This window comes from Electrona antarctica, assembly GCF_951216825.1.
Source record: "Electrona antarctica genome assembly, chromosome: 20".
Taxonomy (NCBI): Eukaryota; Metazoa; Chordata; class Actinopteri; order Myctophiformes; family Myctophidae; genus Electrona; species Electrona antarctica.
In genome coordinates, this window is record NC_136801.1 from 32,446,309 (window position 1) to 32,463,362 (window position 17,054).

At 43.2% G+C, this 17,054-nt stretch overlaps 2 protein-coding genes across 4 annotated transcripts in view; one reads left to right on the forward strand and one right to left on the reverse strand.

Annotated features, from left to right (window-relative positions):
* frrs1b (ferric-chelate reductase 1b) overlaps positions 1-2,696 on the reverse strand; it is a 25,929-nt gene extending 23,233 nt beyond the window's left edge. For both annotated transcript variants that reach the window (XR_013788479.1, XM_079489626.1), the window contains exon 1: positions 2,585-2,696. The gene's annotated coding sequence lies outside the window, so the exon portion shown is untranslated. The remainder of the gene's footprint in view (positions 1-2,584) is intronic.
* Positions 2,697-3,261: 565 nt separating this feature from the next.
* The window catches only part of LOC306913475 (glycogen debranching enzyme-like), a 49,758-nt gene continuing 35,965 nt past the window's right edge, over positions 3,262-17,054 (forward strand). For both annotated transcript variants that reach the window (XM_079490147.1, XM_079490148.1), the window contains exons 1-5: positions 3,262-3,378; positions 5,283-5,477; positions 8,459-8,675; positions 9,694-9,863; positions 14,059-14,262. In XM_079490147.1, the coding sequence (XP_079346273.1) occupies positions 5,393-5,477; positions 8,459-8,675; positions 9,694-9,863; positions 14,059-14,262 (676 nt within the window). In that variant the 5' untranslated portion in view covers positions 3,262-3,378; positions 5,283-5,392. The remainder of the gene's footprint in view (positions 3,379-5,282; positions 5,478-8,458; positions 8,676-9,693; positions 9,864-14,058; positions 14,263-17,054) is intronic.

Genomic DNA, 17,054 nt, shown 5'->3' on the forward strand with positions numbered 1-17,054 from the left:
GAGGGGAGGTGGGGCGGGGGTTGGGACACTAGCGTTGACTCCCATTGTAACAATGGAATGCGGAAGTGCTCATTCTATCTCAATGGGATAGTTCTGATGTTTGGAACTATATATAGCCCATAGGCACCCGCTTTGCGGCGAGATCAAAGCGTGTCGCCACTCTCTTACTATTCCACTCAGGTTTTACCCAGGCTAGACTCTCTCCGCTGGCAGCTAGGTGGTGGATGTACTCAGATGTTTTATGTAAAATTATACTTGAGTAAAAAAGTACATACAAGTATTGGCATAAAAATACAAAATATACTTCTTAAGTATATTTGCTACGGCCTTAGCATTTGCCGTAGCACTTGCCATAGCCTCGACGACCTTACAGGCGTAACTTATACAACTTAGATAGCATTTTATGTGGACATAGCACTCTATAGTGTATACGCATAGTTTCATTTTATAGATATTCCACTGTTAGACAGATCTTGGGTATGATTCTATTTTTTATGCATTTGATGTATTACCATGTGTGGTTCCTGCTTACTGTAAATCACTCTGGATTAAATTAAATGCCTAAATTGTATACTTCAAATGCCAAAAATAAAGGTTTAACATTTTTTGTTAGTTTTCAAAATATTTTATAAACAGCGCATCAAATACTTTTTTTTATTAAATTAATTCTTTAGTATCAGTTAAATTCTTTATTAACAAATCAGTCTGGATCCCAGCCTAGCCCTGACTCCCCACTTTGAAAACCACCAATCTACATCCCTGCCTGGCATTGGTTCAAGGTTCAGGGTTCAAGTCAAGGTTCAAGGGGAGATATAGATACGTGCCACAGTTTCATGAAAGTCTCACATTTAGCTGGGGACCCCCTGGAACTCTCTCAAAGGACCACTGGGGGTCCCCAGACCCCACTTTGAGAACCACTAGTTTAACAGTTACTTAATTGTCACACAGCCTGCTGGCCTAGATCAATTATACAGCAATCCAATACCAGGATCTCTAATGTATACATACATACTCATTAACATTATTATGAGAGTACCTGTACATGTTTATAATGCATGAATAACTATATTTACAATTTAATCCTTCACCATTCATAATTCACGACATTGATCTATCTGATCTTGAATTAATGATCAATTCTTTATGCTTGCCTGAAGTGTAATACTCTTGACTAGTGAAACTCTTGACTTGTGTTAAAACATATCCCCACCGGACATAAACACGAATGACCAGCGGAGGGGGATATCAAAAGCAGTGACATCAATTCATCGTTTGGTGTAGAGTGAGAAAAAAAAGATTGTATAATTGCAACTCAGGTCTGTTTAACTAACCCATTGGAACCCGGGAAAGTGTCATTTTAGATTTTAGAGTTGAAAAAATAGCTGAGAGCTTGTACATCTGCTATTTTTGAACATTTTTGAAGGATCTTGGGAGAACAGCTGATTTAGAAGGCATTTGTACTGTAGAATCGTCCTCGGGTCTTGCACAGTAAGTACAGAGGTTTAAGGGTCCCCGTCTAGGTTTTTGAACCTAGTCACCCTATAGTCTAATGAAGGGTGGTACGTAGGCTCACTGCAGTAGAACGCAATCAGTCGCACACAGGTCCAACTTTAGTCCAGTGTTTTGATGAGATAAGCAGCACCACATTGAAGTATCGCTGGCGGTTGGATAGTCATACAAATAATTGTTATAATAATAATAATAATAATAATAATAATAATAATAATAATAATAATAATAATAATAATAATAATAATAATAATAATAATAATAATAATAATAAAAAGGAAGGGTTATACAGCAACGGTATGTGTTTTCAAATGAAACATGCAGTAGGCCCAGGGACGGATTAACCCCCACGAGGGCCCCTGGGCCGGTACATTTTGCAGGGCCCCCAATAGCGCGCGTGCGCACGACATTTTCGTGATTTTCTGAGTTTTTATCATCTTTTTGACCAATTTCCCTGAAGGGCCCCTGAGAGGCAAGGGCCCCTGAGCCACGGCCCCACTGGGCCAATGGCAAATTTGTCCCCGAGTAGGCCTACTGTTTGCATTCACACACACACACACACACACCCACAGTGATGGATCTACAGTACTGCATGGGGAGGTGGGGATGGTGAAATACATGCTTATTATTATTATTATTATTACCCTTATTATTATTATTATTAGCCAAGCTTACAGCTTGTCACAAATTAATGCAACAGAAGTATATGGGCTCAACACACACACACACACACACACACACACACACACACACACACAGTCACACACACACACACACACGCACACACGCACACACACACACACACACACACACACACACACACAGTCACACACACACACACACACACACACACACACACACACACACACACACACACGACCATATAAGTGTTTTAATGTGTAGATTAATATTTAATTTCTCCCTAAACTGTCTATAAACACAATATTACTATATACACAATTAGAATCTATATACACAATTAAGAACATAACTTCCCACTTTGTGTCCTTGTTTCTTTAAACCTAAACACAAGTTAAAAAGGGTCATTAGGTTTAAAAGGTTGATTAAGTCTTACTTTGTGGCAGCTTCCTTGTAAACCTTTCGTGTCGTGTTGTGTTGACCCCCTGGCACAGTGAATGTGTCTGTTCTCAGTGTTCTGTCACTTTACAGTTAACCTCGCCTCACCAGGCTTTCCTTTACGGTGAAGATGGCTGTGCCTCCACTCTCCACCTCTAGGGGGCAGCATTCCTCCTCCTCCTCCACGGTGAGCAAACTACACAGCCAAGGAATACATTAAAGAAGGAGAGGTCACACAGGCACTACAAACTGGGTGGACTGGATAAGATCATGGATTCATGTAGCCCTGAAACATGACTGCCATGATTCAGTCATGTTTCAGGGCTAGGATTCATGATGAAAACATTTTCATCAGGTGCACGGATGACGTGGGCAGACATTTATTTGACAAAGGTTTAAAAAATAATCATACAGTAGCTAGTCTAGTCTAGTGTACTATGAATGAACATGATCTCACATTAAATTACGTCAGATTTAATTAAATTAGTGTTAGTGAGTAAAATAGCTTTTAATTTAATTCAATTTAACTTAACTTATTGTGAGAGCTGGGTGTTCATTCATCACATACGTACACTCGTACAGATACAGTACATAGTTTACATACATAAAATACAAGATAAGAACATATCTAATTTTTAATTTATTTGACACCTTCTCTGGAACGGTTATTCATGCCAAGAAAGTGACAAATGTGACCATTCCTTGTTGTATACTCCTCCTTTCTCTCAGCCAGAAGGGGGTGTGTGTGGGGGGCGTGGTGTTGTGCAGACTGGGAGACAAGGGAAAAACAAGGTAATCGTTTCCGTTCATTGATATAAATAAATGTCCAACAAAAAAATAATAGTAATAACAACAATAACAATGACACCAGAGCTTCAAGGTGTGTGTGTGTGTGGGGGGGGGCCTAATTCATACTGATATATTATATTTATTACACTGTCGCAGTATTTTGCCTATGCTCTTTTTTTGTATCCTGCTTGGTTGTTGATGGATTCGTATTAATATTTACACATGCAGCTGCTGTTGGCTTGATGCTTTGCCTTTTCTACCTGTGATTTGATTTAAAATGTATTCACAATTTCCCAGATGTATATTTTTCGCATGCACACGGTCCGTCGTACTTTGCTGCGATGGACCTTAATATGTATGGACGTTACGGGCTTTAGCCATGGTAGCCACACAACATGACGCTCGTACGGGTACAGTGAGTTCCAGGGCTAGTTAGTTACGAGTCCGTCGTAGGGTGTCGCACTGTACGCTTGCCCCCAAAAGCTGCAGGTTTTGGTGAGCAACACGGGTCGTTTGACGAAGTGGTCAGTGTGAACTTTGCATGCACTCGTTCAAAAGGTGGCACCCACATTCCTGCGCGTACACTCGTGTCTCCTTGGTGGTCTAGTGGTTAGGATTCGGCGTTCTCACCGCCGCGGCCCGGGTTCGATTCCCGGTCAGGGAACTCTGTTTTGATTCGCTACACCACGATACCCATGTACCTGTCAAAATACTTCCTTATTGAAGTCCACGATCACAACACCAGGGAGTACCACAAAACATGTTCAACCAAGATTCGGCTCCAACAAGGCACTAAATTAATTTAGCTACTATGCCTCCAAAATAACGCTCCACCAACAGTCATTAAGACATGTGAATCCCTAGACTCCTTCAAAACCGCTCTCAAAGAGGCAAGAGCACTTACGGGCGGCTGCAATTCAAAACTGGCCCCTGTAAAAAAGTTAAGTCAGTTCAGTTCAATTCAAAGTAGCTTTATTGGCATGAGGAAACATATGTTTACATAACAAGCAAATGTCAAGTAAAAACTAAGAAGTGTATGTACAAGAAGTACAGTAGTAGTCTACTAGAAGGGAGTACAGTAGCCTAACTAGAAAAAGTGCCCATCTGGGCACAGGTCTCCACCAGGAGGATAGGAGTGTGTGAGATGTTTGGCAAAATGTTTAGGAGTAATATAAACATGTTTTTTTATTTGTTTGTTTTTTGCAACAATGTTCTTCATTTTGTTGAGGAAATGCAGAGCCAGATCACTCATAGCATCTCTGAGGATAGAATTCTGCATGATCAGGACATGTGCAGCATTTTGTACAAAACGGGCTACTCCTGAAAACTTTGGAAGCCAATCTTAGCCAATCAGGATGGAAGATGGGAAATGGTGCAGATCCGTGTTGATCACATGACTATGGAGATAGTATACCGAATTGTGTGATGTATAGGGATAAAATGTGTACGAGTTACCTACAGAAATGTGTTTTGCCTAAATCTGCCTCATGGTGGTGCTATAACAGACCGTTGAGGAATATTTGGGGCAGAGGTTTGTGTTGGCATCCAGGGAGTGTGTGTGTGTGCAAAGTTTGGCATGGATCGGGCCAACGGTGCCGGAGATTAGCTGGTAACGGACGGACGGAAGGACGGACGGACAGCCGGACACACACACATGGACGGAGTGCAAAACATACTCTCTCCCCATGCCTTCGGCCTGGTGGAGACAATGATGTGTAAACAGAGAGCTGTCACACATTGCAAAGGGCAAACGCTCTCAGTTCTCTCTCTCTGCCCTGCCTCTCTCTGCCCCCCCCCCCTCCCTCCATGGTGCGTAATGACGCACAGTGGAGGTCGGGTGGTGGTGGGGTTAACCTCCCTGGTGATGTGACCCATTCATTCCCCCTCCTATCTCTCTCTATTTCCAGACAGCGTCAGCCTGAGGGGGTCGCGCGCAGGAGGCTTGGAATCCTGACAGCCGTGAGGCTCATCTCTCTCTCCGTGCATGTAAAGGGCAGCTTAAAAAAGCAACGCCAAAATGGTCCACGCCAGCAGACAGACACGGATACTGGTCCTCAACGACATGGAGCGCCTGGAGCGAACGCTGTTCCGCCTGGAGCAAGGTACGGATCCACACAACCAATTATATACCATACACAGTGTATATACAACATGGTCTGTATTTAGAATACATCATGCAATGCATGGAATATATATACCAGTTTACAGTTTGCCTTGCAAGTAGCCTAGATATATATTCTTAGATTATAGTTAAGATTATAGTTGTCGGGCACAAACCTCTTATCTCCATATTTTAACATTTTATGTCGATGCCTTTACTTTGTCACTCTACCGCGTGGCTCAAAACAGGCTCAAAACAGGCTCAAAACGCATCTATTTTCCTATATGAATCCTGAAAAGTAACAGTTCTTGGACATACAAGGTTTCCACCCGACAGGGACGATACATTACATGGACTGTAATGTATATGGAATACATGCAATTATGCTATATCTGCCATTTTACAGCATGCTGGATAGCCTTCTACTACTGCTACCAACTGTTACTACTAAGTGCCCCTCTATGCAGTGGTGCCATGTCATTGTATAGATCAGATTAACATTATTATGAGAGGTACGTTATAGAGCCAATTAGCATTATTTGTAAGAGGGACTTATAAAGAAGGCTTTGTGCAGATTGCAGGGAAATCTGATTGGTTTCTCAACTCTGATATTTAGGACTGACTGTTGATCAGATCAGACTTGTATATTCTAGTGATGCACCGAATATTCGGCCGCAGAAAATATTCGGCAGAAAATGGCTAAAAAATAATTTTCGGCCTATTCGGTTTCGGCCCAAATAGGCAGAAAATCACCGAATTGTCTGTATGCAATTAATGCATTCAAAAGAGCTGAATAAATGTTTTATGGACCTATAATAGTGATTCTTTTTTAAGTTAGGTTTTTGCCATAACCATTTATTTTGCCATAAATCAGGTAGCTTTAAGGTACGGCCATGACAGCAATGGTAGGAAAAAAGATATATAATATTAATCATATTCGGATATTCGGTATTCGGTTTTCGGCCAACTGTTTCCTATATTCGGTATTCGGTTTCGGCCAAGAATTTCCCTTTCGGTGCATCCCTAGTATATTCAGACCTTGTTGACCAGTACGCATTGGTTTATGTGGTAATAATTGGACACAGGCATGCTTGACCGCTGATCTACAAGCTGCCACAATGTGACAAATTATAAAGCAGGCTTCATGTTGGAGTGTCATCAAATCTGATTTTTAAAAATCAGTTTCCATGTTGTTTTTCTCATTGCTGTTCAGACCTAATAAAACAAATCTAATCTGGATAGATCACACATCTGATTTGAGCTGCCACTCTGCCTCAGAGCTAGGCTCACAATTATATAACCCAAGTGCCCTGTCGGGACTCGGAACAGGATTATGCAATGGTGTGTCACTAGAGCGAATCTCGGAGGCCGTTAACTTTACATAGCGTTCATGCTTGATGTCATGGTGTGAAATTCATGTTTAGCCTGATGTGTTCAATGATTTTTAGGCTGTACTGTTTGTTACAGAATGTTGTGTTTTAGCTATGCGTCTGCTTTGCCTCCTGTATGTGAATAGTGGTTGCTTCAACTTTCACTCAGTGTATAGCCACTGTTATGCTGTGTTCACATTAGCAGCGGGAGAAGCTACAAAATGCTCAAGCGTGGCATTGCTGTCAAGTCAGCGCTGAAGTGTTGGCCAAGCCACACTGTTACACACTATCCTTTTTCATTTACACAGAGTAAACCGGTTAACAGCAAGAGATACTCTTCCTTTTACAGAACAGAGCAGGGATTGTGTGTACTGTGTAGACGGAAATGGTGAAACATAAACATTTGATTGATTGATGCTTCACTGTGTTATTTGAGCGCTGAAAACTTTATGTCACTCAAGTGTCAAGTGTCAGTTAGTAGCTTCATGTTGCTGGCTTCCATTGGAAATGACTTGTAACTTTTTGCCCTGTAGCTGGCAGCTGCTTGTGTGAAGTTAGTTACAAAGCACTAACATAATATATGTAGCACATTAAAGGGACACCCTTTTTGCAAAAAAAAATATATGTTAATGACGTTTAGAAGATTTAGAACACTTTCCTGGGGGTCTTTATGTGTGTGATATGGGCTCACTGGGCTCACTTCCTTCCTGGACTACAATTCCCATAATGCTTTGGTGCACTGCTCCTCCTTGTGGATAGGGGGAGGGCTGTCTTACTGAGACAACATGTAGTCCAGGAAGTAAGTGAGCCCAATGTCCATGACATCAGAGACACTGGGCTCACTGCTAAAATCTAAACTATCTAAAACCACATATTACAGACATAAAGACCCCCAGGAAAGTGTTCTAAATCTTCTAAAACTCATTAACATATATATTTTTTTGCAATAAGGGTGAAGTTTCCCTTTCCCATGCTAGAATTGCATACACCGTGCACAAAGATGCTTACGCACGCCAAAGCCCTTGTCGCTGTACCGGCCCACGGGAGGTGTGTGTGTGTGTGTATATATATATGATATGGATTAATCTAAAAGCCTATTTAACGCAACAACCAGTCAGACTCCCTGCTGCTTTTGGCTTGCATGTCAGGCTTGTACACACTCATTTCCATGCATTATTTACATTGAGCCAGAGCAGCTACCAAGACAGAGATGACGAGTAATGAAATGGACAAATTGGACGTGAAACAAACTGTTAACCTGTTATCCCCCAAAGGTAGAGATGGTTGACTAAATGTTACACAACGTCCATTATATGGAAATGGTGTGGGTTTCCCAAATGTAACACAGCACAGTACCCACTCTGCAAAGCATGCCGTTGGTCAGACTCAGAACCAAGATGGGAAATCAAAGCAAATGTTTTCCATCATGTCCTGAATTAAACGTTATTAGCGACCGTATCGAGAGTATGAAAATGCGGTTCTAATCTAATGCGGTTAAACACAAGTTTTGTCCATTTGGCTCCTTTTGTACCCATTTGTAGATTATCGTGACATTTAAACCAAACATATTACACTACCTTTAAAATGCTCTATTGCCCCCCCCCCCCTGCAGGCTATGAGTTGCAGTTTCGCCTGGGTCCCACACTGCAGGGTAAACAGGTGCGTGTTCACACCAACTACCCTACCGAGGGAGAGAGATTCGATCGCAACAAGTTCCGTCCTCTGGACTGGATCGACACAGCCCCTAATGGCCGGGAGGACGACAGCGATAAGTTCTGCAAACTGGAGCTACGGGTGGCTGGGTCATACCAGTACTACTTTGGAACTGGGTAGGTAGACTCGGACCAATGCTTAACTGTATGGCTGCGAGAGATGTAACGGTTCATGGTTTAATACACGGCCCCTATCCCAGGTGAGGAGAAGAGAAGGGGGCGGGGCAGAGTCAGATGCATGCAGATCACCAGCTCAGTCTGCAGGTTTAGTGCATGCCGGTTTCTACACTACAGAAAGAGTTCCAATAGGACGTGGACATTAAAGACGGAAGCATTAGGAGTTGGGAGTTAATTTGCACTGATTCTCTGCGGTAAAATGCGTCACTTGTCACTTTTATGTCATTATGGGAACCCATCTGCAAAAAAGGAATTTGAATTTTTGACAGCGTCAAACAGAATGTGCATAGCAGGATGTTGCCCGTTTGCTACGCCTTAGGCGCTGCTCCTCTTCCTGTGGGACGTCTATGTTTTCATTCCCACTAACAACAATGTATACACGTTCTGAATGCCGACAGATTCAGTTGTAGCGTAGCTCGGAATCTGTTCTTGAGAGATCACTTTGATGTTAACTCTCCCATCGAGGAGGCAACAATATGTGAATTCATGTTTGAAAATATACCCACTGCAACATCACATTACTCTGATCTAATTTAAGATTGACAAGAAACCCTCTCTTGACTGTTCTGGATTGTATTACAACTTTGTTTGCAGCTTGCTACCGCAGTCAATGAAATGTTCCTTGTGTCTGACTGTGCCTGTGTGTTTGTTGCCTGTGTGTGGGATTATTTTATAAAGGGACTGAGACAAGCCATTCAACAAACAAATAATGAATGTAAGCATAGCTATTAATCAATAGCTAATTCATTTTGACATTTCTTTTATAAAAGTGTGTGTGTGTGTGTGTGTGTGTGTGTGTGTGTGTGTGTGTGTGTGTGTGTGTGTGTGTGTGTGTGTGTGTGTGTGTGTGTGTGTGTGTGTGTGTGTGTGTGTGTGTGTGTGTGTGTGTGTGTGTGTGTGTGTGTGTGTGTGTGTGTGTGTGTGTGTGTGTGTGTGTTCCTGTGCGTGTAATCTACAGAGACAAGGACAAGGCGGGCAGTGGGTACATAGTGGTGGACCCCGTATTGAGGGTGGGTGCAGACAACCACATTCTACCTCTGGACTGCATCACCATCCAGACATACCTGGCCAAGTGTCTGGGACCTCTGGACCAATGGACACACAGGCTCAGAGTCGCCAAGGAGGCTGGTGAGTAACTGAGTACATGTTACTTAACCCATTTTGGGCAGGAACTAAGCATTATGTTATACTTTAGCTATTGAAAAATAGCAGATCTACAAGCTCATAGCGCGCCACCGAGTGGCGCGCTACGAGCTTGTAGGTCTGCTATTTTTGAAAAATCGTGAAAATGTGCCTCAAATTTGGAATATATTTTTTCAGAACGAATGTTTTTAACTCAAATCTTTGCTTCTGGAGGGTCCCTGGAACAACATATTTTCAGATGGGGGTCTCGGAGGCCAATTACAGATCATTGTTGGGGTCCTTGACATGAAATATTGAGTGATATAGGCCTAGAAACATACAGTAGGTATTTCAGAAAGAATTTTTTCAGGCCTAAATGGGTTAAGCACTGTACTTGAGTACAGTTTTGAGGACCATTTACACACAGTGTTTCCCCTAATCCAACTCTTGCTCATGCTAGCCTGGGCAGCATTCCTTTTCGGGTTTATGTTCCGGTTCGGGAGCGGATGATATCGTCACGTCATGTTTTAGTCATCAGGCCGGAACCCTCAATCTGGAACTTCCTCTCCCTCAAACCGATTTTTCCCAATAAAAGCCACAGGGTACGAGAGAACGAGTCGCGCTTTTATTGTTACTCTTCCGGTTTGCGGGAAAGGAAGTTCCAGATTGAGGGTTCCGTCCTGATGACTACAAAACAATGACTACAACATGACGTACCGATATCATCCGCTCCCGACTGGATCACACAGCAATTTTGTAACACAGACCAGGCTTTCCTCCGAGGTGGTAACACAAGGGCCTGGTAACACAAGGAACATGCTGATGCTGAGTGCCAAGCAGGGTCTTCGGTATATTTCAATCTATCGTGGCCATGTTGTTCATTCATTTTATATGCTTAGATTATCCGGTAAGCACAAAGTTAACTGAGCTGAATATGAAACGATGCAGCTTTCTTCAAATAAACTGAACCCGAGTCGACCCATAGACTTCCATTGTAAACGCAGAGTCTTCACATAATATTCAGACATTAATTGCCAAAACCAACTTGCAGTTGATTGTGTGTGTGATCAGAGATGACAACAAGAACAAGAGAAATGCTGAAGTAACGTAAACGTGCATTGCAAGCAGTAGCAAGATCAAAGAGTGTCTCGTAACTTTCATTGGTCTGGAGTCTGAAGTTGCGCAAAAATAATATAACTTCAGTTTATACAGATATTTATCATTTACATTAATCAAGGAAGGAGCTATCAACCCTTTGAACCAGACAGTGGCATTGTGGTTAGAGTGTCCGCCCTGAAACTGGGAGGTCGGGGTTCGATCCCCGGCCGGGTCATACCAAAGACTGTAAAAATGGGACTCACTGCCTCCCTGCTTGGCACTCAGTATCAATGGGTTGGATTGGGGGTCAAATCAACTAATGATTCCCGAGCGCGGCGCACGCTGCGGCTCACCGTTCCAAAAGATGGGTCAAATGCGGAGAACAAATTTCACTGCGGTAACGTGTGTGACTAATCATACGACTTTGACTTTGTAGTGGCACTGATGCCAAAATTAAATATACTGTAGCAGTACATTGCAGGCATTCCAAGCACAGTGGGAACAGGATTTAACGATAAGCATGGCCATGGCCCATGGGGCCTTTGTTTGTTCATGTCACCATTTCATACGACCATAGTACAAGGGCTGTGGCCTGGGAAGTTGAACCTATAGCCTCTAGTGGCAACGGTGGCCGAACGGATTGCGGAGCTGTCTTGATACCGGAAGGTCGCCAGTTCGAATCAGCGGTCCGACACGTTAAAAAATACCACCGCTGAAGTGCCCTTGAACAAGGCATTGAACCACTACGATGAAATGTTCTATGAGCAGGGCCTGGCTGGAAACAAGTTCTTGAGCTTAGCCCAGATACCCTGGGTAAATATAGTAATCATTTCATTTCATTTCTCTGTTGTACCTGCAGCTCTGATGAGAAATTAAACCACACAAGAAAAACACAGCGTGCGTGCGTGCGTGCGTGCGTGCGTGCGTGCGTGCGTGCGTGCGTGCGTGCGTGCGTGCGTGCGTGCGTGCGTGCGTGCGTGCGTGCATGCATGCGTGTGTGTGTTTTAGGCCCCTTGCTGTCACAGACAGAATTGTTTAGATACACTTGTGGTCACTGAACTGTGACCAACTGAACTTCATGAAATATGAATACAAGGGACACAGACACAGCCTACTGTACTGTATGAAGACTTTGCTTTGGTTGTTGGCTAAACACTGTTGGTGAACTCAGAGGGCTGTATTTTGCGTGTCTTAAGTACCAGGTCTTATTACTTAACTTAAGACCTGGAGGCGTGGTCAATGCTCTTTGGCCACTCAGAATAGCCAAATGGCATTGATCACGCCTCCAGGTCTTAAGTTAAGTAATAAGACCTGGTACTTAAGACACGCAAAATACCGCCCAGAGACTGTAAAATGGACCCAAAATCCCAAATGCTCCACATTTTAAATATACAATTCGATACGATCTCGATACCTAAGGTGCCTATTCGATTTATATTGTCATTCTTAACAGTTCTACTGTGTAACCCGCGTTCCCCGCTATTTAATCCAATATTCTACGCTTCTACAATAATTCTTATTACCTTTGTCCGATGGTTTGTTGTTGAAGAGAAAAACAGGCCGCCATTACAATGCGAGACAAGAACCGCCTCCACAGCATGTTGTAGTCCAAACAAACGGCCCGTCCACTTGCATTGGGCTCATTTTCCCAGAAGCCCTAGCAGCCCAGAGGATGGCTTGATTTCCGGTTTCGTCATCATAACGCGACGGCCTCGTCACCAGGTCCGCGACAAATCCGCTCTTTCTTTTTAATTATTTTAAAATGGCGAATTAAACACATTAAACAAATAGCAGGTTACAATTTACAATTTACAATTTACAATTTAGGCATTTAGCAGACGCTCTTAATCCAGAGCGACTTACATTAGGCAAGAACAAAAGTATGGGAATACATCACATATATAAAATGCATTTATCAAGAAACATGCGTAAGCTAAGAACGTAACTAGAACATATCTATATAATGACACTATACATATTAAATATACATATATACTATACTATGCTATACATATGTACTATGATGTGCTATGACTACATACAATGCAATTATTGTGCTGTCTACATGACATGCTATAAGTCTGTTTCAAATGCTATCTAAGTCTAAAAAGTGCTATCTAAGGGGGTAGGATAAGTGCTATGGGCCATGATGGAGTCTGAAAAGGTGGGTCTTCAGACTACGGCGGAAGATTGGGAGTGATGCTGCAGTTCTGATTGCAACGGGGAGTGCATTCCACAGTTTGGGGGCCAGAAGGGAGAAGAGTTTGGGACGTGTGGAGCGTTGTCCCGGCGTTTTTAGTGAGGGTACTTCCAGCTTTCCTGCGTTGGCTGATCTGAGTGCGCGGGAGGGTTTGTAGGGTTCAATCATGCTTGCAAGATATGGGGGAGCCATACCTTTGGTTGCTTTGAATGCCAGCATCAGAGTTTTGTATTCTGTGCGGGCAGCGACTGGGAGCCAGTGCAGGGAGCGGAGCAGGGGGGAGACATGTGAGAATTTTGGCTGGTTGAAGACCAGACGAGCTGCGGCGTTTTGGATCAGTTGGAGAGGCTTAAGAGCGTATTAAGCAGGGGGGAACGCTGGATTAAACAATTTAAAGCCCTCAAGGTGTTAATTATATTGCGATTCTACGATTCAACTTTTGTTGTGATTCGATATTATGATTTTTTGCAAGTCACTTTAATTTATTATACTAGAACATTTTAAAACAATGTTTACCAGAGGCAATAAGGTTATTTACCTTATTGACGTGTTGCCTGCCATCACGGCTGCACTCTGGGAGAACAGAGGAGCTGATTCCTTTGTTTTGATGATCCGTTCCATCATGCTTGTTTGAAGCATGGCTAGATAGCTGTTTCAACCAATCAGATTGCTTCCTCGAAATTACCTGTTGTATAAATTACACTTGTAAATCACTCTGGATTAGAGCATCTCCTAAATGCCTAAATTGTAATTCCTGACTCTTGATCCAAAATGCACTCATAACATTCTGTCTCTGTCTCTCTGTCTCTGTCTCTCTGTCTCTGTCTCTCTCTCTCTCTCTCTCTCTCTCTCTCTCTCTCTCTCTCTCTCTCTCTCTCTCTCTCTCTCTCCCTCCCTCCCCAGGCTACAACATGATCCACTTCACCCCTCTCCAGAAATTGGGTCAGTCGCGGTCCTGCTACTCCCTGGCGGACCAGTTGGAGTTGAACCCAGACTTTTCCCCTGAGGGGAAGCACTGCTCCTGGATGGACGTGGGCAACCTGGTGGACAAGCTGAAGAAGGACTGGAACATGGTGTGCATCACAGACGTGGTCTACAACCACACCGGTACTGCGTGCACACAATTATTGCATGTAGCCTGGGAAGCATTCCTTTTCGGGTTTATGATTCGGTCGGGAGCGGATGTTAACCAGATTTATCAGGTTTAATGCTTGTACCCTCGTGTGCCAAACACGCAAAATCTCAGGTTTCTTTAATGTAATTTAATGTAATTTAATCTAGCTTTTAAAAAAAAATCTGCGGCTGGACCCCATAGTACTCCCATGGTAGAAACATGATAATCCTCGGTGCACACGGTCATTAGTGGTTTTTAGTGCTCAGAATGGGATAAAGTACCATGTTGGGAGCTTAATTAAACATTAATTCGAGATCGCACTAAGCATAATAATTGTCTGGTCGGCGCTACACAGCCTGGCGCGGAAATGGAGGACAATCACTTCCGGGTCGTCCGGATGAGGGCTCTTCTTCTTGGCTTATGTAGCGCATTTCACTGGCACTGGCCTCACGTTACCGCCTATGGTAACGGGAGGGAATCGGTTCATTTATTTTACGTCCTGTTGTCACTCATTTGTAGTCAGGCAGGAAACCACAAAGCGGAATCAGAAGTACCCCAAACTCCCCGTGATCAGGGGCATCGTCATTTTAGGGCCTACCCAATAAAAGCCTCGGTGCGGCATATGAATCCGACACGTTTCTTCAAGTACGTCTTGGAATAGTTTGACCACTCACATGGTCAGACGCTTTACCGGTTTTCAAGTGGGCCCTGATCCAGAAAATTGCTTCCTTTCAAACCAAAGTGTAATGCGAGGTGACATCGACATGCAGGTCCAGAGACCAATTCCAACAAATAATATGGATAATGATGACACACGTCAATCTCGTAGCTCAGTAGTCAATCCCTCTTCCACACGCTAGAGTGAGGTGCTACACTGTGTTGATTGTCAAACAAAGACGGTGGACACAGCTTTACAATGAAGGTACGCAGCTAAACAAACAATTGGAAATAGAACAGAGAGGAGATCCGGGCACACTTAATGTTAAAAGGAGGAAAACGTTATTGAACCGGGGCTGCCCTGATGAAGACTGTATAGGTCGAAACATGTCGGTATATCGATGTGTTATCCCGATTGATCCCAGGATGCATGTTTCGTCGTTGAACGTTCCAGACTAACGTGTCGGTGTTCATCAGTGTCCGGTGTGTTCATCAGTGTCCTGGCAAACAGAGGTGAAGGTGGCATTTAAAAGCGGGCCAAGGAGAGGCGGGCAGTCCTTTTAAATGTCAGAACATTTAGTGCTCAGGGTGTGACTTCATGTTGCGATAGGCCAGAGAAAGGGCCAGCTCTGCCTAGCGATGCGAGTGCTGTCTGGGCTTGACTGTGATGGACAGAATAGTACATATCTGCTAATCCTGCTCTCTAAACTGCCTCCCCCTGGTCAGCCAGCCTGATGGAGGGGAAAGGAACTGGTTGGAATAACGTGTTCCTTCCACGCGCTACGTCCAACCGGGGCTTGTGACTCCTCGTGCATTGAAGGAAGCATGAGGTCAGTCCATTGCTCGCCCCAGGTTTGTGTAGAGCCCATGATTACATTCGATAATTGAAAAACATCAATTGGTGAAAAACATGGGTTACAAAAATCGTGGGATTAAAAATTTAAACAAAAGAAAGAATAGTTAATCTGCTGTCATTGCAGAAATTAGCACTGCGCGGTTCTTCATAGTGTGGTGCTTGATGCTAAATTACTTAAAGGGGCATTCCACTCATTTTCAACATTTTATCATTAATCATTAATATACCTTAGAGCTGCTGGAAATAATAAAAAAGTCCCCCCATTCTGTGTTTCCTAGAACTGGAGGTCTGAAAAAAATCATTAACATGGTGACACACATCTTGATAATGTCATCCCATCCATTATTATTTCCACACAACAGCTCTAAGGTATATTAATGACATAGTAAAAGGTTGAAAATGGGTGGTTTTCCCCTTTAATATAGCATCATTTTATACAGCCATTATTTATTTTGATTATTGGCACCAGTCATTGTCAGTCATTCCTTTGTATATTTCAGTTATATGTATTTTTAATGTAGAGTCTAAAGCCAGGTTAGGTTAGGCTGGTGGAAGTGACTTTGATGGTAGTTAAATGTGGAGCATGGAGATAGAACAGCGATGCAATAGTGACAGACAGGTGGCAGCACTGAGGCCGTGTGTAATCTCTTCATTCATACAAAGCCAAGCCTCTGGAATGTGATACTTCCTCTGTCACTCTGCTAATATACATCACTTTGAACAAGTAAATAGTATCTCCTTTTTGTCTGAACAGGGCCTTAGAGTCAAACTGACTGCAGTTGGTCTGGCTGAGTCAACAAACAAACAAATAAATAAATAAAATCATTGTGCCAATAATGTATACACACTGAAGTTGTGACTGTGATGGAGTAGCATCAAAGCACCACTGTTGACCTTTTGGCCAGTTGATCCTTATTGCAGCAGCTGTCTGCCTCTTACTCTCCGCCACCGAATTTAAACTTTGAAGGTCATGTAGAGAGACATAGACGGAGAGAGGGAGAGAGAGAGAGACCGTGCACGTTGACGCCGACTACTGTCAACAACCTGATGACGACAGCTGCCATTTGCAACTTTCGGGAGGTGTTGTTACAGACTTCGAAGATTGTAGAAGAATTGTCAGCATGAGAGACTAAGCAAAGTATCCTCCACCTTGTTTTTAATGGCACTCTGCCAATAACAGCGGTGACGACCTTTACGTGATCTTGATTAGGGCTGCAACTATCGATAACCCCTGAGTACCAGAGACGAATAACAGTTTAAGTCCGAATTTTA